This window comes from Vicugna pacos, chromosome X (genome assembly GCF_048564905.1).
Source record: "Vicugna pacos chromosome X, VicPac4, whole genome shotgun sequence".
Classification (NCBI taxonomy): domain Eukaryota; kingdom Metazoa; phylum Chordata; class Mammalia; order Artiodactyla; family Camelidae; genus Vicugna; species Vicugna pacos.
The window spans coordinates 31,343,078-31,367,855 of record NC_133023.1 but is presented as its reverse complement, the minus strand read 5'-3'; the positions used below and the strand labels follow the sequence as shown (position 1 = coordinate 31,367,855).

The 24,778-nt window shown below is 41.4% G+C and overlaps 1 protein-coding gene across 2 annotated transcripts in view; it reads right to left on the bottom strand.

Annotated features, from left to right (window-relative positions):
* Positions 1-1,173: 1,173 nt before the first annotated feature.
* Positions 1,174-24,778, bottom strand: part of ATP6AP2 (ATPase H+ transporting accessory protein 2) — a 113,087-nt gene continuing 89,482 nt past the window's right edge. Inside the window, exons 1-9 of one of the 2 annotated variants that reach the window (XM_072955981.1) lie at positions 23,211-23,462; positions 15,339-15,469; positions 13,582-13,713; positions 6,414-6,509; positions 6,121-6,258; positions 5,220-5,273; positions 4,898-5,047; positions 4,305-4,424; positions 1,174-2,230 (exon numbers count right to left, since the gene is read on the bottom strand). In XM_072955981.1, coding sequence (XP_072812082.1) covers positions 2,036-2,230; positions 4,305-4,424; positions 4,898-5,047; positions 5,220-5,273; positions 6,121-6,258; positions 6,414-6,509; positions 13,582-13,713; positions 15,339-15,469; positions 23,211-23,250 — 1,056 coding nt within the window. In that variant the 5' untranslated portion in view covers positions 23,251-23,462 and the 3' untranslated portion in view covers positions 1,174-2,035. Of the gene's footprint in view, positions 2,231-4,304; positions 4,425-4,897; positions 5,048-5,219; positions 5,274-6,120; positions 6,259-6,413; positions 6,510-13,581; positions 13,714-15,338; positions 15,470-23,210; positions 23,463-24,778 lie in introns of those variants that run through there. The other variant, XM_072955982.1, reaches the window with a different exon arrangement.

Genomic DNA, 24,778 nt, shown 5'->3' with positions numbered 1-24,778 from the left:
CCAATTAGACATAAAGTGATTGGGTTTTCTCTTTCAGTGTCAGTGGAAGTCTGCCATGAGCCTGACTTTCCTGCCTCTCACACAAATCTCGACACTGTGATTTATGTTCCTGAACAAATTAGACAATTTAAGAGCAAATCATCAGCAACAGGTATAATAATCTTGGCAGAACATTTATTTTAATTAATAGCTGTCTGCCCAGCACAAGATCGCAGGGTGCTGATGCCGTTTACCCTGCAAGGATTAGTGCTGTCGTGTAATTAGTTTTTCCTCTTCTTCTAGAACCTAAGTCTCATCAGTTTTAAATTACCAAGGCATTGGTTTACTTCATATTTAATCATAACAACCTAACTTCTACAGTAATATTTATATAAGAAACTTGTGAAAGAAAAATGGATTTTAACCACCCTGCAGCATTAGAGATTCCTGTCCCCCAGGCGCAAGCCCTGCTGGGTTCCACGGGGATCAGAGTGTTTCAGGCTAGGTGGCTGAAACCCCTTCACCCGCATCGACTTGGCAGGGGGTAGTGGTGGAGGGAGAATACTTTAGGACAATGTAGCTTTTCTTTCCTGTGGAGTTATCAGCTTCACTATAGTTCAAAAAGAAAAAAAAATTTTTCTGTGCTCTGTAATTATCAAAGGTATCTTGCAGTAAGTGGTAGAAAACACAACTACATAGACTCCATCTTCTCAAACATGTTATTTAGAAATAATGTGATGATCTTTGCAAAGAAGAGGCAAAAACAGCTGAGACTAAATCCAAATAGGGTTCCCAGGGGCAGGACAGGTCAGCACAACTCTCCTACTAAAATAATTTAGCTATATAATCATGAAGTTTAAAATTCTAATTAGGTAAGTAAGTCTTAATTGTAAGAATTTAAAACGTTATAACCTTAAGCCTTTACCGTAGATAGTCCCCTTCATACTCTAACCATATTAGTTGTGTATTTACCTTTTTAAATGCTATAGGGAAACTTAAACCTTCCCTACCTAAAGTCTAGTGTGAATTTATCATATAGTCTATAAATTCAGTAACAAGAATCTCAGAAAGCAGTGAGAATAAATAAATGTTTAAAAAAATTATGTAACAAAACAGCCAATTCTGATTAAATAAAACCCTGTTTAGTTAGGCTTTTACAATATGAAATAGATTTAGTATTGAAAATGACACAGATTTGGAATTATTAACTTTATTTGTCACTCTTCATAGACATTGGTCCACTTCCACATGAAAAGTAGGGCGCACCTACTTCCACTTAACATTCTATAGAAAGATGTTGTACCACAAACCATAGTAACTTACATAGGGGGAGAAAATTACTGAAATAAAAAGAATTTATATTCATGCCCCAAGATGTCCCCCAAATTTGTTTCTGTGCACATAATTACAAGCATCTATAACTCCACAAAGCTAGTTTCTCCTCCTAAGATCAGTGTAGTATCTTGAATATCCACACCTGACCATTCAGATCACCAAACTTTTAGAACATTAAAAAACAGCTACCTGTCAATCAGATGTGGTTCCCAAATCTGACTGTATAAGCACATTCATAATTTCCAGCTGCTTGAAATTAAAAACGTTTTGCCTCTTGTTTCAGAGATACTTACATTGCATTAAGACATTTACAAATGTTTCATACTATCTAACAGCCCAAATACCACTTTCACCTGTCTTGTGTTAAGGAAGTCAAACATTTCAAATTCAGTGCATTTTTCCAAACATAAATAACACAAACTATTCTAAATGTTTTACATTTATTTCAGTGCATATTTCCAAATATTAAATGGAATGAAATTATATTAAATGCTTATATCATAGTATTTGAGAGTATTATGGAATCTATATCACACAAATCAGCTCACATCAATACTATAATTTACTCTAAAAGAATATCACAGGCACACAAGATAGAGAACAAAATTTGCTTTTTTATAAATTTAAGGTATACTATCTACTTTAAACTACACTAAAAAGATTTATTTTAACAAAACAGCTAATTTCCAAATCCTTTTTCTAAGTTTGGCATAAGGAAAGTTCAATCCATTCGAATCTTCTGGTTTGTCATCCTATAAATGATGCTATCATATCCCGGATCCATGTTCCAAATATTGTAAGAGATGATAATCACAGCCAAGGCCAAGGTGATCATTATCCAAAGTACCATGTTGAAAACCACTGGATATTCAAAATTATACTTATATGCAAGGTTATAGGGAGTTGATGAGTCCTTCTACAGTAAAGAAAGAAAATCAAGAGGGAAGAATGTTAAGTGAGGAAATTATCCCAATTTGATCACTATGACTCATTGATCTAACCAATGTTCAGTGGCATAAGAGCTACTTAGGAGGAACCAAGAAGGGGGGAGCCTTCATGGAGAAGATAAGCAGCACACTGTCACAGCACTGTCACAGCAGTCAGGACAAAGCACTCCAGCTGCTTAAGAAAACTGGGCAACACCAATAAAGCCGACAGTGTGCATATACTGTGATCTAGCCAGTTCATACCCTGGGGAACGCTTCTACGTGTGTACCAAGACATGTCACAGAATGGGTAATCACGGCACATCCATACAGCAGGACACACAGCAGTGAAATGACCTGAACTACAGCTGTATTTATCAGCCTGCGTGGCTCGTAAAAACAACACTGAGGCCTGTACTCAGAGAAAAATACATACAGTATGACTCCATTCATATAAAAGTCAAATACAGGCAAAACCAAACAACATAATTTAAGGATAAATACCTAAGTATTAAGAACTGTAGAGAAAAACCAAGGGAATGGTTAACATTATTCATATTCAGGGCAGCAGGAACCTCTCAATGGAGAGGGTAGAGGAATAAGACAAGAGGGGGCTTCAGAGGAACAAGCATCATCTTCGGCTTTGTAGTACTAAATTTTTTTTATTCTTCAACTAGTATTACATGTTGTATATGTATGTATGACCTGCTTAAATTTTTTAATTTTAAAGGGGAAAACAAATGATGGTTCATTCAAACACATATCTGTCCTGAAGAGAGATCTGCTAGACCTTGGTGGGGTGGCGTTAACTCCAGGCCTGTACAAAAGCATTGTTTGGGGAACAGCTCATTGTGGCTAGAGAATTTAAAAAGTAGGAAAGTAGCAGGAGAGAAAGCTGGAGGCAGGGAAGCGATGGGGAATCTAGCCTTGCGCCTGTGGTGAGTGGCCACTGTTAAGTTTCAGGCAAAAAGTGAGTGACACGATCAGGTTTGTCTTAAAAAGAAAATTTTGATGACTGTGCATAGGCTGGATCTGGGAAGGGGAAGCAGACGGACGGGCTAGTCGGGTGGGAGCATTTTGAGGATGGAGAAGAGAGCAACGCCACACTACGAGCACTCAAATGTTTCCTTAAACTGTTAGCGCTCTCTCCTTAAACTTAAGTTATTTCAACTAAGGAGAGGATGAATCCACAGACATGTGTGTTCCATCTGGGCAACTTAGAGTTGAGGTAGACATTGTAAGATTTCACCTTTGAAGACTTTTTTTTCGATTTATAAAGGAGGTGATGGCAACCTTTCAGAAACTACTCTATTTGTAAGTCAAGAGGTTTCCATATAGCCTCTTAGACACATACCCACCATGAGCAACTGCAGTATAACAGATACAATATCCAGATGCTCTATAGTGGGAAAATTCTTTGAGTTGTCTAGCCTGCTAGCCTGGCCTGCCATACTGTCTTAAACACACGTCCTTCAACTCCTATGCCAGTCACATCTATATTATCTCGAACAGACATTACCTTTGACCGTCTCACTCAGTCCCACACTGCAATCAGTAACACTGAGCAGACTGGGGGCTGCAAATGGGCCCCAAGGGGAGAATGATCCCTGTGATCCTCTAAACACTTTAAAAATCAAAGCAAGATCCAGGCCAAAAAACTGTAGAATTAAATCAAATTAGAGAGCGTGTATGTAGCAGGAAAATGAAAGTATCCCACAAAGACAGCGTACCTCTGAGAAAAGCAGTTTTCACAAGTTGAGAGAGCCACATACACCAAGCCACACCACTCCCTCACGTTAACTTCTGATGTTTCCTTGTAATACCCATATGTGAACAACCTTATTGGCTCTGACGGATTTGCTTTTATCCCTAACAAAGTCTTGCAATATCTGATCACAGCCCCAAAGAACTAAGCATCACTGGCAAAACATATCTAGGTGAGTAAGAAACCTGTTTTGCTTTTCAGATTTACTGACTGCTCAGTCATGTCGACCTGATACAGGATTTAGTGGGGTTTTTAGAATTAATTTTACAATTTTAAGTAGGATCTAAAAATGTACTCACCACTTGTTTTGCTTCAAGGATCGTCCTCGTCTTCCTCACAAGGGAGGTGTCAAAGGATCTGACAGTCACTAACTCTACCACTGCATTCCCACCATAAAGGCTGTACATGTCATCTGCAAACTGAACAGTTACTGACATTACTATAATCTCAAAACACTGACTAAAACTATTTTCAAAGCTGTGTACCTACAAGAACAAATCCAATTACCTAAGGGCTCACGAAATACACTTCTAAAATAGGCAAGTCTTAAAAGTTTTGATTATGTTAAAACATTCAGGAAAGTGTTAAGATTCAACATATACTAAATATTCAAAAGAAAAATGTTATATCATGTATATTTTACCATGATAAAAAGAAAAAGTATGCTAGAGTTAGTGATCATTTCTGTGTTGCCTCTGCCAGCATTAGAAAGTGAGCCATCCCAACGTACATCTCTGAGCTACTCCAGTTTCAGTCACTAAAATTAGAGGTCCCTCAAAGAAGGTGCGTAAAAGACTTCAATCAACAGTAATTCACTAAGCAGGGTTTCCCGTTAAGAGGCTAAAAATGAAGTGGTCATACTCGAACTGCTCACACTCCATTGATAGTTTACCTTTTGCAGAGCATCAACAAGGATCTTAGAGGCATCTCTGAATTGTTCAGAGTCTTCCCCATAACGTTTCCCAATTTCATCCAAGCCCGCCAGCTCCAGTGAATATAAATCAGGAGAGTGATCCTTGGCTAGGTGCTTATGTCGAGACAACTTAGGAGAATAAACAAAAGGAAGCAGATAAATTACTGGGAAACACAGCGATTTGGCGTTGTCTACTATTGAGAACAGTTGAAGAAGCCGCTCCATAGCTATGCCGGGATAAGAATTAGTGAGTCCCTTCCTTCCTCCCTCCCTCCCTGAAATGCCACAATTACCACCTCACCAAGCTTGAAATATCATGCAGCACTTGCAGTTCAGACAAGAAAAGGAGATCCACCTGCCAAAAAAAAAAACCCCCAATAAGCATTACTTTCAATATTTCAATACCACATCCGAGATCTGTATTTCCCATTTCTCAAGCAAGGCACAGGATATTACAAACATTAAGCATTTCTACAACTGTGCTCCATTTACTAGGTTCATTTCAACATAAAATGCTTCTAAAACATTGGTTCCTAACAAAAAGGTGATGGTCATTCTCCAGCACAGTAACTACCACTATTTATTTTTGATAAAGCACCCAAACTTCGAAGTGGTTTTCCCTCAGGGCATCATAATATTCTGGCACACTGCAACAAACTCCTGCCAACAGCCTAACTTGCTCACATCCCTTGAAGAATAAAAGATGGTGGCCCTGGTCACCCAGAGTAGGTAAACAAGGGAGGCTCCCACAAAGGTGGCCTGCCATGTGGTTAAGAGGGTGCATGAACAGGTGGTGAGCTGACATACAGGAGTCAAAAGTAAGGGTGGCTCCCTCCACTGTATTACCAAGAATCAATTAGAAAAATGAGGCAACACATCAAAGTGGCAGTGAATAACGGCTCCCACGTTACCAGATCCACACAGCTCCGCCAGCTACCAAGCAGTCACTATGACTTCTGGCCTGTCAGGATTCACTGGTGGCAACCCTTATGCCAGAATGCAGTACTATTTACTACAGCTCAACTCACAAAAAGTCAGTTTATTCATGAGAGTCATTTTAAAAAGATGATGGAAAGAAGAATCTCCTCCAGCAGCAAACTTGCAAAACTTCATTTTCTAAAAACTCAAGTTTGTGCTAAAGTCAGGAGACTGAGAAATTAGTCATCATACTCACTCACTCTTTCAATAACTTCTCTACTTACTTCATTGTTCCTACTCAGAGAACTGAGGGGAAGTGAATTCAGAACAGAGTTTTCTTGAAACAGTCGACTGCGGAGCTGTCTTAGCGTTACTGAGAGATCTTCGAAAACTGAGTTCGCCTTTCCCACCATGTACACTCTCTGCAAGAAGAATCCAAAATTTTGTTACATCCTATAGATGAATTCCAATATACAGAGGTCTGTCAGCATTTTTCATACAATTAGTTTTAAATTTTCACTACATAATGAAAGCTTATTTTTAAAAGCATTTTAAATAAAAACTGTATCACACTTACTTCCTCACTGGGAGCCAACTGCAAAACTACAGGAGTTTCTTCAGAAAATAAGGAGTGAATGGAATTTGCAACGCTGTCGAGACTAAAAGGAACTGCCTGAAATTTAAGAGTAAGACCTTAATTATTGTCTGAACCAAAGTGAGAAGAAAAATCACTTGGGGAGGGGAGAAGGTTTAGCTCAGTGGTAGAGTGCATGCTTAGCAATACACAAGATCCTGGGTTCAATCCCCACTACCTCCATTAAAAAAATCATTTAGACAGTATTTTTTAAAAAGAGCCATTAAAAAAAAAAAAAAAGGACCAGCATTTTTTATGCAAGTTGAAGAGACCCAAATCACATCCAAACACAAAGAGCCCTTTTGAGGGCAGAGAAGATTAAACAGCCCTCTAGTGGGGCACTGAATTTGTGTCCCACAATGTGCCTAAATGGGAAATAACTTGCAGAATGAAGGACAAAACACTATCTTGCACAAACCATCATTTTCTGGTGATCGTTTGTGTATTTTAAGCAGTAATACATTGAGTTTCAATATTGATTAAATGTGCCACAATGAATCTATATTCTACAATAATGTTCTAACTTGCATTTAAGAGAATGACAAAGGAATTTGAAGAATTTAACTGAAAGAGAAATATTTAGCTGAAAGAGAAATAGACCACATTTTTCATTGCAAAATTTAAAAAATGTTCAATTAGATGTAGGGTTTGGTCTTAAGACAGACTGAAGACTCTAAGGCAAGGCATAAAGTACGTCATGAGAATTTTGAATGTGAAATTTACCTTAAGACCACATAATATTAATAAACTGAAATAGCCAACTGCGACAAAATTTTTTCTTGAATTTTTTATAAAGTGTAACATACATATAAAATGCTGCACAAATCCTAGAGTAACAGCTCAAAGAATAGTTACAAATGGATATGCTCATATAACCTGACCAGAACAAGACAGAACACGCTCAGCACCCTATAAGCCTCTCGACCCGCTCTCTCTCTACCCCTAAGGGCAACCAACATTCTGGCTTCTGTTCCCATAGACTGTTCTTGCTTCACATTATTTTTTAAGTAAATTATGGTAATTTTTCCCCTCAAAAAGTTATTTTATTCTCAATAGTACTTACTTAAACAAGCAGTATAGCAGCAGTGCTTTTGTTTTAATGGAAATTTCTTACAGTGATTTTTTTCCCCCAGTAATTCCCTTTACTATAAAAGCTCATGTTTGTAAGTAGCAAGTTAACGTGGGCCAGGCAGAAGTAAATGTGAAGTGAAATCAATTGTTTCTCTTACTCAAGATGCATGTTAACTCTTCCCAAGATTCTCTTAAAATAAGTTAATGAGTAACTGAAGAAGGGGAAGAGAGTTCAGACTTGCAAAAGCATACTGTTACAAGCTCCCTGAGTCAGCCACGAGCGCTCTCATTTTGCAGTCACACAGTTCACTTCCTCCCGCTTTGGAGGAGATACGAGAACATGTAACACAAACTCTCCAGCCTCTTTTCACCTAGTGAAATGGCACTCGTGGCAGGAAGGTTGAAGATTAAAGGTAACATGTCCCTAGCAAGCAAACTGGAGAAGCTGTTGAGTCAGGTGAGCACTAAACTGTAAAGGAAAAGAAAAAATTATATAGACTGCTAAACTCAAAAAGGAAAAAGCTCATGCTTAAATTCCCATGATTGTTTTCTTCTCCTACATTATAAGGATATGCATGTTTGTCCTAGAGAAGATGGAAATTCTATATGTATCTGTAGGACTTGAGATTCTAATGAAAATAGCTAATCAAATAGAAGCTTCATTAAGTGGAATTCTAAGGCATTCTGTGTGTGTGTGTGCGCGCGCGCGCGCGCATGGATTTTTCCCTGGGAGCCTTATATCTTACCACCTACTGCCAGCGGAAGTATTACAAGCAGTCAATCAGGGTCAAGCAACAACATGAGCTCTTTTCACAGCTTCTACTCACGTAAAACGAGGCTAGACGACAACGACAAAACCACAACTGACTGCTAAAAACTACCATCGGAAAAGAAGACTGGACCTAGCAAAAAAGATCTTCAACTGGAAACATAAGGAGGGAACCACAGCTGGATGGTAGAGGGGCATGCTCATGATATAACTGGGCCCCAGACCCCCCAGGTGGATGACCCACAGCTGAAGAATAATTAAGTCGCACAGGCCCTCCCACAGGAGTGAGAATTCTGAGCCCCACTTCAGCCTCCCCAGCCTGGGCTTCCGGAATTGGGAGGAGGAGGGACCCCAGGACATCTGGTTCTGAAGGCCAGGGGGGCTTAGGCCAGGGGGGCTTGGCTCTGGGAGCCTCACGGGACTGGGGGACATGGAGACTCCATTTGCTTGAGAAGCGTACATGGAAACTCACGTGCACCAGGTCCAAGGGCAGAGGCGGTGATTTCATAGGAACCTGGGCCAGACCTGCCTGCTGGTTTTGGAAGGTCTCATGGGGAGGTAGGGGATGGCCGTGGCTCACTCAGGGGACATAAAGCTGGTGGTAGATATTCTGGGAGTGTTCACCTACATTAGCTTTTGTGGAGGCTGACACTTTGATTGGACCATTAGCAACAAGACTGAGCCCCACCCAACAGCCTGTAGGCTTAAGGCCAAACAACATACTGGGTAGGAACGTAGCCCCACCCATCAGCAGACTTCCTGGGCCAGATGCCTCTAGACACAGCCCTACCCACCAGAGGTCCAGGACCAAGCTTCACCCAGTAGTGGCCAGGTATTCCTCTTGCCAGGAAACCTGCATAAGCCTCTAGCCCAGCCTCACCCACCAGGGGGCACACACAAGAAGTAAGAAAACAACAATCCCAAACCCTGTGGAAGGAATCTACGCACACAGGCCAGGCTCTACCCTGGCACTGGCTGGACCCTGGCCCTTGGGTGGCAAGAGGGGAGTGTACTGCTGGGACACACAGGACGTCTCCCACAGAGGGCCACTTCTCCAAGGTTGTGAGATGTAACTAACCTACCTAAAAATACAAATAGAAAGATAGACAGTATGAGGTGGCAGAGGAATATCTTCCAGGCCAAGGTACAAGATGAAATCCCAGAAGAAGAAATAGGCGATGAGGAGATAGGCAATTTACCTGAGAAAAATTTAGAGAAATGATAGCAAAGATGTTCAGAGAATGCAAGAGAAGTACAGATGCACAGGAGCAAAGTTTTTAGCTAAGAGTTGGAAGATACAAAGAATGCCCAAACAGAGCTGAAGAATAAAATTACTGAAATGAGTAATACACTAGAAGGAACCAAGAATAGACTAAATGAGGCAGAAAACGGATCAGTGACCTAGAAGACAGATTAGTGGAAATCACTACTGCAGAACAGAAAAACAAAAAGAAATGAGGATAGTTTAAGAAAACTCTGGGACATGAAGCACACCAATATTTGCATTTAGGGGTCCCAGAAAGAGAACAGAGACAGAAAGAACCTGAGAAAATTTTTGAAGAGATAATAACCAAAAACTTCCCCAACTTGGGAAAGGAAACAGTCGCCCAAGTCCAGGAAGCACAGAGTTCCACACAGGATCAACCCAAAGAGGAACACACCAAGGCACATAGTCATCAAATTGACAAAAATTAAGGATAAGGAGAAAAATATTAAAATCAGCAAGAGAAAAGCAACAAATAACATACAAGGGAACTTCCATAAGGCTATCAGCTGATTTTTTCAGCAGAAACTCTATAGGCCAGAAAGGAGTGGCATGATATATTTAAAGTGATGAACAGGAAAAACTTAACCACCAAGAATACTCTATCCAGGAAGGCTCTCATTCAGATTTAGTGGAGATATCAAGAGCTTAACAAAAACAAAAGCTAAAGAATTCAGCACCACCAAACCAGTTTTATAACAAATGTTAAGGAACTTCTCTAGTCATCAAACCTCAAGAGAAGATATACATGCACTCCAATGTTCATAGCAGCACTGCTGACAATAGGCAAGACATGGGAACAACCTAAATGTCCACTGACAGATGACTGGATAAAGATGATGTGGTATTACACACACACACACACACACACACACACACACTGGATAAAGATGATGTGGTATTACACACACACACACACACACACACACACACACACACACACACACACGAATACTACTCAGCCATAAAAAAGAATAATGCAATTTGTAGCAACATGGATGGACCTAGAGATTATCATACTAAGGGAAGTAAGCCAAAGAAAGAAAAATACTGTATGATATCACTTAAAAGCAGAATCTAAAAAATGAAACAAATGAACTTATTTATAAAACAGAAACAGATTCAGACATAGAAAACAAACTTATGGTTACCAAAGGGGAAGAGGGGGAGGGATAAATTAGGACTTTGGAATTAGCAGATACTAACTACTATATATATAATAGATAAGCAATAAGAACCTACTGTATAGCACAGAGAGCTGTATTATCTTGTTGTAACCTCTAGTGAGAAAGAACATGAAAAGGAATGTATGTATATGTGTGTGTATATATATATATATATATATATATATATATATACACATGTAAATCACTCTACTGTACACCAGAAACTAACACAACATTGTATATGGACTATATGTCAATTAAATAAATACTTCTTAAAAATTAAAAAAAATGAGGCTAGTCTGTTTTAAAATGTTTAGTTTTGGATTGTAGGCTAATGAAAATCTTAGTGATATTTTGGATTTTTAACATACTATTTTAAAAGGGATCTTGTAGAATGATTGTCACAGAAATCACGTAACAAACTACTTAATAAATAATATTTGTGAAGATTTTTTAAAAAATTAATATGCCTTTCATTTTTATTGTTCCCTTCCTTCCATTTACTCTGAAATTGTTCTGGGATCTTTAGCTCATTAATTTCCAATCTTTAAAATTATCTACCGTGTGCATTTAAGGTTATATATTTCCCTCTTCTTACCATTTTAGCTGCACCCCACAATTTTTTGTAATATATGGTACACTTGTTGGTATTCAGTTCCAAATAATTTCAAAACTTCTGCTGTACTTTTCTCAACCCATGAATTATTTCAGAGTACATCTATTCCAACTATCTTTTCTTGTTGACTCTTTTTAAAATTAAGAATTATACATGTGGATTAAAGAGACAAATAGTTTATAAGGCTTCCTATGAAAAGTAAGTTTGCCCCTCCCTTCCTTTCCTATTCCTCTGAGGGTACTCACTCTCTTTCCTCCCCAGTTCCCCCCCCCCACTGTATAAGGTGTATGACATAATGGTACAACATAATGGTTTGACTTCACAATATATGTTAAGTGACTGCTGCAGTAAGTTCAGTGAACATCTATCTCATGTAAATACAATAAAGTGGAAAATTTTCCTTGTGATGAGAACTGTTAGAATTTACTCTCTAAACAACTTTCGCATGTATCATACAGCAATGTTAACTATAGTCATCATGCTAAGTATTACATCCTAGGTGCCTACTTGTCTTATAGCACTCACTTTCAAATTCTTTGTTTCCTTTTCTTCTTACCACCATCTCTAAATGATGTGTTTATATTACATCTTGATTTTTCAATTTTAAGCATTATCTATTTACTGCCCATTATAGAAAATGAGGATTTAGCTCTCCCACATCACCAACCACAGCCCTAGCCCCTCACACGCACTGTTTCTCTCTCCACCTTCCCAATAGTTGTATCGTAATTTTCATTTGATCCATATCCTTTCACTATGACTACTTAAACAGTATTCTCAGCCTAGCTTCATACTGTACAATTACTGCTTTTCCTTTCTTGCTCTTCTGGCCCCTAATGGCAGTGATGAGAAATCTGTGATCATTTTCCTCTCTTTCCTTTGTCATAACAGTGTCTTTTCTCTCTGATTAACTTTTAACATTTGCAGTGTCCTTGATGGTTCTTCAATTTCACTATATTTAGGTGCTAATTTGGCTTTAGCCTACTTCAGTGTGCACTGAACCCGAGGAGTCACATCTTTTGTCTCTATCATTTCCAAACATATTTTTAAGGTAGCATTTTGTTATTGTTTTCAGCTTTAAGGGCACTGTGGTCAGAGAGGGTGGTTTTATATGATACAGATTCTTTATTATCCATTGAGATTTGCCTTGTGACCTAGTGCATGGTCATTTTTTTGTAATCATGTCATGTGTGCTTTGAAATAATCTATATTAAACCACAGGAAAGTCTAAAAAAAAAAATCTACCCCCCTCCCCAATCAGCATCATACAGACCAGTCTTAAAGGCAATGAAATTAGAAATTGAAAAATTGAAAATTATTTTGAAAGAGCCCACATGTTAAACACTTTTAAATAACTCATGGGTTAAAGAGATCAATATGAGGGAAAGGGAAATAGCTCAGTGGTAGAGCGCATGCCTAGCTTGCACGAGGTCCTGGGTTCAATCCCCAGTACCTCCATTTAAAAAAATTTTTTTAATTAAAAAATCAATATAAATTACAAAATATTTTTATGTGAACATCAATGAAAGCACCACATATCAAAAATATCTCTTAAATGCCTCTAGTTTCTCTCCCTTCCTTTAAATCTTTCACATTTTAATGTATGTATTTTCAAATTTCTTTTTGAGACTGGTCTATTACCTATAGTTCTAGGGGGATGAATTCTGTTTGTTGCGCCTGCTGACTCTCTCATGGCATTTTTTCTTTAAAGTGTCTGGTAAATTCAACTCTTCTTCAATTCTTTTCTACCGAAGGAGCCCTGGGCTGTGCAGGTGTCTGTGTGGGGTGGGCCGTGTGAATCTGGAGCACACGACTCTGCACAGCACAAGCCGGTGGTTCTGATTTCTCTGAGGGGACTCTTTGGGTCCCATGGGCAAGGGTGGCAAGCCAGCTCCTCCTTACACAAAAATGATAAAATTCTGAAGGGAAGGTGACAAAATAATGCCCCCCAAAAACGTCAGCAGGATACACCCTCAACTAGTTTCTCTTTTTCAAGCCTCTGACTATTTGGCAGATAGGGCAGTTTCTCTACCTCTTACCTTAGAAAGTACATACTCTCGTCCATAGGAAACAGCCCAGTCTCAATAAATTTACAACCATCATATAATTTAAAAAACTATCTTATCAGTGTAAAGGACAAGTGTGCTTAGAACACAATCCATAATGATAGCTGACAAGACAAAATTTTAAATGCACCCCTTTAAGTTTTTATAATAAATACTCACATTCTCCAAAGGGTACGAAATGACACTGCCAGGAGGTAGAGCAAGTTTGTCCACTCCCTTCACCATCACCATAACAGTAGCCCGAGGGCGGTGGAATAGGTTACCCACTGCAAGTCCCGGCCAAGAAAGGTCCTAAACGTTGGAAAGCATGAAAGTGTGCTTAATTATCAACTCAGGAAACCATTCCCCAATAACATCTAAGCAGCAGAACTGAGGGCTTCTGGGATGACACTGGCAGTGAAAACTCACTGGGACAGCAAACGTTTTTATTTCAGGTAGTAGCTGCAACCTAGCTGAGGATGCTGATTTCTACCTTCTTCATTTTCTTAAACTTCTACACATTTGAAACAATATAGTCTAATAAGAAGTCATCTCAAACCTTCTGTGGAAAAAAGCAGGCAAGTAAACAAAATGTAGGTGCTTTTCCAGATTATGAAACATTCCCTTCTTCATATAACCATGGACATTTTCTTCTCTCACATGCCCTTATACACAGCATCACTTTTCTCTTTCTCAGTGACAGAGCAAGACTACCATTAAAACATTCTTTAGACGCTAGGTCTACTTACTCATATTAGTTTATTAGTAATTATTTCCAAAGGTTGTTTTGACAGCCATTTGTAGTCAAGTTTAAGTTCGTAAAGAACTAGGTAAAATCTCATCCTTGAACCTAAACAGTCAGTCAGTTTCACAAAAGGAGCTCAGGGGCTCCACCCAAAGACCAAGCAGAGAGGCAGTTCCCAAGCATTACTTCTGGTTTCAAGGGCCCTCAGGACCTAGGAAGAATGTTCCTCTGGGTCACTAAGGATATCTAGAGGCCACATCAAAAGCACCAAACTTACAAAGTGGGAGGATAGGAAACTAGAGCAAACTACATCTCTTTTCTTCCAGCCCTGAGCTTTCAGATCTCTCACTGACTGTACAGGACCCCCCCCCACCCCACCCAGCTACAATCACATAAGCAGCCAGTTATGGGGAAATTGTGGGAAACCAAGATCCGGGGCTATCCCACAGCTACTGACCACACTGTTTTCCTAAACTCAGGTAAGATGCGTATACATTGTATCATTCATAACAAACTGCAGTGGACTGAATAATGTTTGTGTCCCCTCAAAATTCATGTATTGAAATCCTAAACCCTCAATGTGATGGTATTAGGAGGTAGGGTCTCAGGGCAGTAACTAGGTCACAAGGATGGAATCCTCATGAACGGGATTAGAGCTCTTATAAAAGAGACTCCAGAGGGCTTGCTCACCCTCTCTCCACCTTCGGAGGATAGAACAAGAAGTTGGCCGTCTGCAACCTGGAGAGGGCCTTCACCAGAACCCTCCCATGCTGGCACCCTGGTCTCCGACTTCAGCCCCTAGAACTGTGAGAGATAAATGTCTGTTGTTTACAAAGCACCCGGTCTGTGGTACTTTGCAACAGTAGCCTAAGCTAAGACACAAATCTATCATGTGTACTGGGAAAAAAACAATAAAATTATACACCCTATTAATAGTAGGACAGATGCATTCTTTTATATATAAAGAGCATCACTACTATGAATATACAATTACATGGTTAATGTTTTATAATGATTCAGTTTCATAACCAAGCTTGGAGCACTTAACCAAAAATCTCCCTGACTACAGATGAGCTTTTTTACTTTTGTAATCTGTACCTATGTTTGCCTGTTGCTTTCTTGGGCTATTAGCAGAAATCAACAAAAAATGCTTCCAGAAGCCCCTCCAAATATATTTTTAAAATACACATACTTCTTTCACAGAGAAGCCCATGGACAGTGCAGCCACGTCTGGGATTCGGTCTCCTGGTATAGGCCAATTTCCATCCCGGAAAACAACAGACCCTGGTGATCTCAATATACTAAACTCATTCCCTAAGACACCTGAAAAGAAAGCAGATTAATAAATGATCAGCATCACAAATCTCTTGTACCCACACTGAAAATTATTAAATAATACATACTCTCCCACTCTCCACTGACAACTGTGCTCAATTTTGATTGGACAAAATGCTGAATCCTAAACATCAAGAAATTCTTTTTCGAAGTATCACTGTAAGAATTTAAGGTCCACATATTCTGCTGTAACAAACATACAACTATGAAACAGAATTCTCCTAATGACCTAGATACCCTTCTACAGATGGCCCTTACGTGGGGGCGTGTAGCAATTTGGCAAGAATTCAGTAGCACTTCTCCAGATTTTAAAAAACAAAAACCAAAACCCTGGCACAGACTAAAAAGGAAAAAAAGAAACTTGAAATCTCTACATTATTTCTACCATCGATGCTCTCTTCAAAATGCAAATTCGTAAAATTCCTAGTATATCACTCTAGAGAATGTGACAATGAATGTATGTATGTTCATGTATAACTGAAAAATTGTGCTCTACACTGGAATTTGACACAGCATTGTAAAATGACTATAACTCAATAAAAAAAAGTTAAATAAATAAATAAAACTTCAGGTTAGTATATCTTAGGATAGATCATTATCTTTCCTTATGTCCCACAGGCAAAGCTAGTGAAATGAGGACTGTCAAGTGGGAGGGACACATTACCAATCAGAATGGAAGATACTTCAGACTTTGGAAACAAAGTCCAGGACATAGTATTTCCAATGGACATATCAAGAGGCTGAGAAAAGGTGTTCTTTAATAATAAAGTCAGCTAATCTAGGGGTACAGGGCCTGGGGTTAAGAGGTGAAGAATGAGAATAAAGGGACTATCTTATAGGCCCTCCAAGGCTAAAGATGCAGTATCTGGCCTCTTCACCCATCATGAGTTAACCCAATGATGTCTAGATTACACAAGGACAAATAGCTAACTTTCACGTTCTTATGAAAAGCTTAGCTCCAAGTCCAAAACAAATCTTGGCCATGCCTAGAACAGGAAAATTGGAGTTTAATAAAGCGTCAGTGTTACTCTCTTGACCTGAGGAAAGTACTGCTTACAGGGTATGGGAATAAAATTGGAAACAACAGTAAATGCTTTGGTGTTGCAGTACTGACAGTAACTAAAAGGCCTCAGGATGGTGCTGATACAACACAGACAGTTACGAGTTTCCATTCAGCACAGCCACCAGAGCAGGAATTTCCGAACTGTTCTAGCCAAAGGCAGACCAAAAAATTAGCAGGCTGGAATGGCCGTCTGTAACTGATAGACATTTTGGTTCCCTGAAGTAGCAGCGCAAACTCCAAGGAAAATGGGGCAGCAAGAGACTGACGCTTTGAGAACAGCATACACACCTGAAGAATGATACGGGGTCTAGAGACCGCCATGTCTAGGGGTGCAGCCCTACTCACTCAACTCCAGCAAAGCTCTACTGAATTACACTGCCTCAACTTTAGAGTCCACTTCCACGCCTGCAAGACAGCCCTCCAGGAGCTGAGAGCTTTAGAAAACCTTCCAGTCAAGGACTCCTGTGCCGAGAAACTGCTGCTTCATGCAGGTAGCTTGAGATACCTGACAGCCACCCGTTCTTTGCCTGTATCTGACCGGTGAAGGCGGACGCTGGTTCACCTTAGAAACACTATGTTTGCCAGCGATCATCTCCACCGTCCCAACATTCTAAACCTTTAAAAAGTTTAGGAAGCTGGCTTCCCAACTTCTTTCCACTTGTATTTTATCACTCCCAACTCAAGTCTCACCAGATAACCTCATCTCCAGCTTCAAGAGAACGTGTAGGAAGTCCTCCAGCTACCTGCTTCCTCTCCCCATCACAAGCTGGTCTGCACAAGCGCCTGTCCTTATCTCCTCCCTTCAGATGCTGGCAGGGACGGCCCCCCTCCAGTCTAAAATATACCATGGTCCAGCCTTCAACGGGCCATCACTTATTTACCTACCGAATTATTCATTGAGTGTTTATTAAGTCTCTATTCTGGAACAGATAATATACCAGGAGTTAGGTGGCTACATGGTTTGGGACGTAAAAAGCCAGCCCTGTACATTACAAGCTCCCTGAGGTCTGGGGTTTCGGTTTGTCTTGTTCCCGCCACATCCCTGGGGCGAGAACCGTGCCTAGGTGCTGATGCTCCACAAATCCGTGTGGACTTAGTGAATGAACTGAGCCACACCTGGCACCGGCCGTCTTCCCCGCTCACCTGGCTCTTTCACTTCAGCAGGAAAATATGCTTAGGCCCGGGGCTCCCGCTCTAAAATCCAAATCACAGAAACCTTCCTTTGGTCCTGCCCGCCTCCATCTGTTCTGCTTCCCTTTAGACAGGAATCCCGGAAGAGCAGTAGGCCACCACCGGCTCCTCCGCTTCATGATCCCAGGTCTGCTACTTAATCCCCAGCTTCTGAGCCCACCACGCCACTCAGGTCCCCAAGACAATTTTCAGCCCTTGATTTATGTAGCTTCCCCAGGCATCTGATACTGGCCACTCCCTCCTTGAAACTCTCCCGCCTTGAAACTCTCCCGCCTTGGCCTCCTGGGTCCTGGCTTTCCTTCCAGCCCCTCTGGCTGCTTTGCTCCTCAGTTTCTTCCCCTTCCCATCTTTTAAGGCAGTGATGTCCAAACTTTTTAAGATTTCAACCTTTCAGTACAAAATTTGAAAGTATTCCCAATATACATATTTACTTAAAAGTTTACATTTGTAGTAAAATAAGACTGTATATTCATAGTATATTGCAACACACACAAAAAAGAAAAAAATTTAAAGGATAAGGTACCTTAGTGTTCTTCCCGATAATGAGAAAATATCAGACAAGCCCAAATAGAGGGACATTCTACAAAAATACCTGACCATTACTATACCAAAAGAAAGAGAGAGAGGAAACAATACCATTTACCATCTCACCAAAAAGAATAAAATATCTAGGAATAAACCTACCCAAGGAGGCAAAAGACCTGTACTCCAAAAACTGTAAGACACTAATGAAAGAAACTGAAGACAACATAAACAAACGGAAAGATATACTGTGTTCTTGGATTGGAAGAATCAATATTGTTAAAATGGCCATACTGCCCAAGGCAATATACAGATTCACTGCAATCCCTATCAAATTATCGACATTTTTCACAGAGCTGGAACAAAAAATGTTCAAATTTGTATGGAAACACAAACGACCCCGAATAGCCAAAACAGTCTTGAAAAAGAAGAACGGAGCTGGGGGAATCAGACTCCCTGACTTCAGACTATGCTACAAAGCTACAGTAATCAAAACAATATGGTACTGGCACAGAAACAGACACATAAATCAATGGAACAGGACAGAAAGCTCAGAAATAAATCCATGCACATATGTTCAATTAATCTACGACAAAAGAGGCAAAAATATACAATGGAGAAAAGACAGTCTCTCAATAAGTGGTGCTGGGAAAACTGGACAGCTGCCTGTAAAAGACTGAAATTAGGACATTCTCTAACACCATATACAAAAATAAACTCAAAATCGATTAAAGACTTAAATGTAAGACCAGATACTCTAAAACTCCTAGAGGAAAACATAGGCAGAACACTCTTGGACATAAATCAAAGCAATATATTTTTTGAACCAGCTCCTGGAGTAATGGAAATAAAAGCAAAAACAAATGGGATCTAATTAGCCTTAAAAGCTTTTGCACAGCTAAGGATACCATCAACAAAATGAAAAGACAACCTACAGACTAGGAGAAAATATCTGCAAATGATGCGACTGACAAGGGACTAGTTTCCAAAACATACAAACAGTTCATACACCTTAGTATCAAAAAACAAGCAACCCAATCAAACAATGGGCAGATGACCTAAATATATATCTCTCCGAAGACATACAGATGGCCAACAGGCACATGTAAAGATGCTCAACATCACTAATTGTTAGAGAAATGCAAATCAAAACTACAATGAGGTATCACCTCACACCAGCCAGAAGCCATCATTAAAAAGTCTACAAATGATAAATGCTGGAGAGGGTGTGGAGAAAAAGGAACCCTCCTACGCTGTTGGTGGGAATGTAAATTGGTGTAGCCAGTATGGAGGTTCCTTAAAAAACTAAAAATAGACTTAGCATATGATCCAGCAATCCCACTCCTGGGCATATACCCGTAGAAAAATATAATTCAAAAAGACACATGCACCTCAGTGTTAATAGCAGCACTATTTACAATAGCCAAGACAAGGAAACAACTCAAATGTCCATCAACAGATGACTGGATAAAGAAGATGTGGTGTATATGTACATATATATGCACACACACACAATGGGACACTATTCAGCCATAAAAAATAAAATAAATAATGCCATTTGCAGCAACATAGATGGAGCTGGAGATTGTCATTCTAAGTGAAGTAAGCCAGAGAAAGAAAAATGCCATTATGATATCAAAAGGACACAAATGAACTACTTATTATTTATAACTTAAGACGATTGATTTCTTGAACACGTATAAGCACATCTGACTGTCCTTTATGATTGGATTACTGCATCCTGTTGATTCTTATTTTGTGGTTGGCTTTATTCCTTTGGTAACTATGTAACTTTAAAAAGCTAAAGCTCTAAACTGTTATTAGAAACAATGAACAGTACGTATATGCAAATTTTAAAACTGTTTAATCTCTCAATGAGTTGCTCTTCCTAGAATAAACTTTGTTTACCACCCCCACCCCAAAAAGAGAGATAAATGGAATTTCCAGTATATTCTTCTAGCATCCCAGTATCACCTAGCGCACTCCACTCTGGAAATCTGAGGGCTCCATTCTTGACCCTCACTTTCCACTCTACATCGAAGTCTCTCCCTGGCTGAGCCCATCTACTCCCTAAGGCTGCAAACACCAAAAACACACTGATGGCTCCCAGATCCCCAGACCTTTACTTTCTAGATTTCTTTACTTTACTAGATTTCCCCTGAGCCTTAGACCTACACACCCAGCAGTCTGCTGAACATTTCTTTCTCAGTCTCATGGGTCCTTCAAAATCAACAGGTTCAGAAGTGAATTCACCACTTTGCCACACATTCCTCCTATATTCTCTGTATCAGAGGATGACATCACCTTCCACCCAGCTGCTCGAATTAGTCATCTTTAAAATTCTTCCTCAAGGAGTAGGGGTAGAGCTCAGGGGTAGAGCGCGTGCTTAGCATGCACCAGGTCCTGGGTTCAATCCCCAGTACCTCCACTAAAAAAGAAAAATAAACCTAATTACCCACCTCACCCCAAAAAATCCTTCCTCAGCACCACAGCTATCCTACTACTGAATTTTGTCCATTTTTTCCTCATCACCTTATCTCACGAGTCCTTTCCCCTCCACGTCCAGGGCGCCCACCAGGCCCTCCCCACTTCAAGCCTTCCCGAGGCTTGTCAGACTGGCCACCTTCTGGCCTGTCATGCCACCCTTGGACCCAGCCATCCTACTGTCTTGTCAGAATACAGATCTGCACACGCCCCCTTCAGCTCATGCACCTTCAGTGGATGCCCGGAGCCTCTGAGACAGAATCCAGAGGCACCTCACCAAACCTTCCTTCTGGATCTCCCCTACTTAACCGCTATACATTCCGGCCCCACCAAGCTATTTGCTCTTTTGCTCTCACACCTCTGTGCTTTTACACATGCTATTCTCTCAAAAATGCCTTTTCTTCCCACCCCAATCTTTCACACATTTGCCTGTGAGGCACTGTGTCTAGGGAAATTTCCCCCAGCCGCCAAGGTCTCGGCTAGAGGTTAAGTATCCCTTCCTTTGGGAACTCCCACCACAACATGCTGTGATCTATGAATGGTGGATGGAATCAACGAGTGAAAAAATAAATAGGTCCTACTTTTGAGCTCTGGGGCATCAGTGACCAAATCGAATCCCTCTTCAACATGATAGCTCGTCAAATTCCATGTGTTAGCCCTTAGCCTTTCCTCTCCAGGCTAAACATCTGAGTTTTTTCAAATACTCCTCATGACCTGGTATTCATAACCCTAGTTCCCTTCCCCTAGTCTCTCTCTGGTTTGGTAACACCATTTAAAGGATTTATATTTTTTCCTCAAATAGAGAAGTCAGATCTCTTAAAGATGTTTTCCATTAAATCACATTTAGTCATTGTGGAAAACAGTAATTTAAAGTCATCTGACGCGACCACGCAAAGCAGAAACTGACAGGATCAGATTCTTGGTCTGTGTGAACTAGACTATTCTAGTGAGGAAAGCAGGTTCAAACCACGTACAGAAGCAATTATTCTGCCTCCAACCAAAACCAAACAAAAACCCCTAAACCTCACTAAATCAAAATAATACCAATCATAACATTAAAACATGGAATTTCAGCAAGATGTTCAATTAAATCCCAGTATCAAATTTTTACATTTCAAAACCTGAATTTAAAAAATTAAAATAAAAAATTCTCCCAAAGTAATTTACTAGATAAATCAGAACAATCTTGCCGGAGCCAGAGACCAAAGGAACAAAACCACCCAAAAACTTTAGGGGCATGAAAATAAGTGTAACTATCATCAACATACAACACTCGGTACCTCAAAGGATGGAGAAGACCTCCACATTCCCCAAACACCAAAGGTCTATACCTCCATGCAGAACTAAACCACCATTTCCAAAGTGGGGTGTCTCAGCACCTCACAAAGCAGAGGCACAGGCCTCCCACAGATTTTTAACCTCTAGGTTTTAAACAGACACACTGGGGAACAGAGCCCCAGTCCTCCAAACTGCTCTCAACTTGGCCTCTTGTTCACTACTGTCTGTGCCCCCGCCCCAGCCCCCATCACTCCCACATTCCCACACGTGTGCCACAACACATATACTTGGAAAGGCCCGTGCTTTGGAGCCAGCTGATCTGGGTTCAGTTCCAGCTCAGCTGCCTACCACTTGTGTGCTATTGAGTAATTTATCTATGCTTGGTCACTCTGTAAGATGGGGGTAATACCCTCTTCTAAGGACTGCTGTAAAATTAAATGAATTACATGATATATGGTAAGAAGCCAAATATGAGCTGAATGCTGAATCCTCTTGCTCAATGCTAGGGAACCTACGTTCCACCAACGTTCCATCAAGAAAGCTACCATTTATTTTGATATACGACCCTAAGGACGTGACTCACATCTTAGTTTTCAAATCCTTAAAATGGGGAACTAGACTATGGCAAACTACTGAGAAGTACTTTGAATTCGCCTTGAGAAATAATCATACAACAACAATTACTCCATTTCCAACTTTTGCATCCTGAAACGGGGGGGGGGGGCTCATCAATTGCTGATGACAACCGCTAAAAATGAAAACTCTAGGAAAATGTAAAGAAATGCAGCAGCTGAGGAATCTGCCTTCCTTTCTTAGCGGAGGGCTGCGGTTCAACAGCTGATTGAGAAATGCATCCCGGTCCTCCGAGGCGGAAGAGGTCAGTGCAAGACAGGCAGAGAAGGGAAGCCGGCTCAGGTGCCCCCACGCAGCCCAGCCCAGCCCAGCCCGGCCCGGCCCGGCCCGGCCCGGCCCGACCCGACCCGGCCCGGCCCCGGCAGCCAGCCAGGCCTCGCCGCCACAGGCCGGCCCGGAGAGAAGGCGGAGAGGGAGGCGGCTGGGGCGAGGCCGCCGCCGGCTGCCTGCACTGCGGCACCCGCCCCACTGCCTCCCACCCGCCGCCGCCCCCGAGCCCCCGGCCCCGCGGCTTAGGGCCTCCTGGAGCGCGCGCCCCGTTCGCCCCCCAGGGCTCACCCGCCACCAGCAAGGACAGGAGCACAACGAGCACAGCCATGGTTCCGCGGCGGCCGCAGCAGCGCAGGGCGACACGGCACGGGCCGGCGGGACGCGAGCGACCACCGCAGCACGAGGGGGTGACCAGCCGGGGCTCGTCCGGACTCCTTGAGCCCACCACGTCGTCGCCTCCGCCGGGACGGCTGCCGCCTCCTCCACCAATCGCCGGCTACGCCGCGGCCTGCGAGACCGACAGAGCCTGGGAAACGTCAGCGTGATGGGCAGAGCCCACCGTGATGGATGGAAGGCCCTGCCAATGGCAGACAGCGATTGAAGACCTGGGCAGTCCCGCCCCCGGCCCGTGACGACCGGTCACGAGATAGAGGGTAGGGCGGGTGGTCGGGAGCTGGGGCAATGACGGAGCCTGTCGAGTGGTCCAGAGAACCCACAGGGTGGGGCTGCCTCTCGGGTGCGGACCCTTTGGCTAGTCTAGGGGGACGGTCTCCAACCAGGGTGACTTTCCCGGTTGCGTGGCCCCGCCCCGCTACGGGTGCAGCTGTGGAAGCTGCAAGACTGGTTTGGGTTTCGCTCTAACAACTACACAGATGCTGAGCACCTGCTGGGAGGAAGCCAGGCGCCTCGGGAAACCCCTGCCCTCCAAGTAGGGGTGCCAGATAAACTACAGGACGCCCACTTACATTTGAATTTCAGCTAAACAACGAATACTTTTTAGCATAAATGTCGTGAATATTTCATGGGACGTACTTACACTAAAAAAAAAAGTATTCGTTGTTTATCTGAGATTCAAATACAACTGGGGGCCCTGCGTTTTGATTTGCTAAATCTGGCAACTGTACCTAAGATTTCCTCATCTAGCAGGAGTGATGGGACAAGAACTTAATTACTTCCTTAATCCAGTCACTCAGTGTTCCATGAAGGCTTGACATACTAATTTGACCAGGATCCTCCCTTTCCACGTCTCATGGTTTTGTTGTTGTGTTTTCTTTTGTTTTACCTAGGGTATGAAGCAAGAAGTGACAGTGTATCATCTGTGGTCAGAAAATGATACCCCAGTCCATGACCTTGAAAGACAGATATGGTTTCAATTTGCAAGGATGGGAGGTGGGGAGGTTCTTTCAGGTAGCAAAAACTAAGCTGTGGCAGGGAGAGAGCCTGTTAGGTTCAGCATTAACTGTTAAGTTTAACCAAAGAAGAAATTATACTGGGGAGGGGCGCAGATAGCTAAAAAAAATCAATTAGGGACATGTTTATTACGGATGTGAAATGTTACATGAAAGAACTACACTCCAATTGTTAGGAAATGGAGAGGCACTGTATTGTTCAGAGATGCTGGACAAAGTTGGGGGAAATTTTCCCTACTGTTTCCTCAGTTTCAATCTCCATTTCTTCTCTGGATTAACAGAGGGAGAAAAAAGGAGACTGAGTTGAAAGCCATGACCCCAGGAGTCTCTCGGGTAGCAGACCTATCCTAGGAAAACCTGCACAGGTGAAAACTGGAATCAGAAGAACACTGCCCCATACTTGGGTTTGAACTTTCTAGAACCCATTATGCTTAACAAACCCACCTT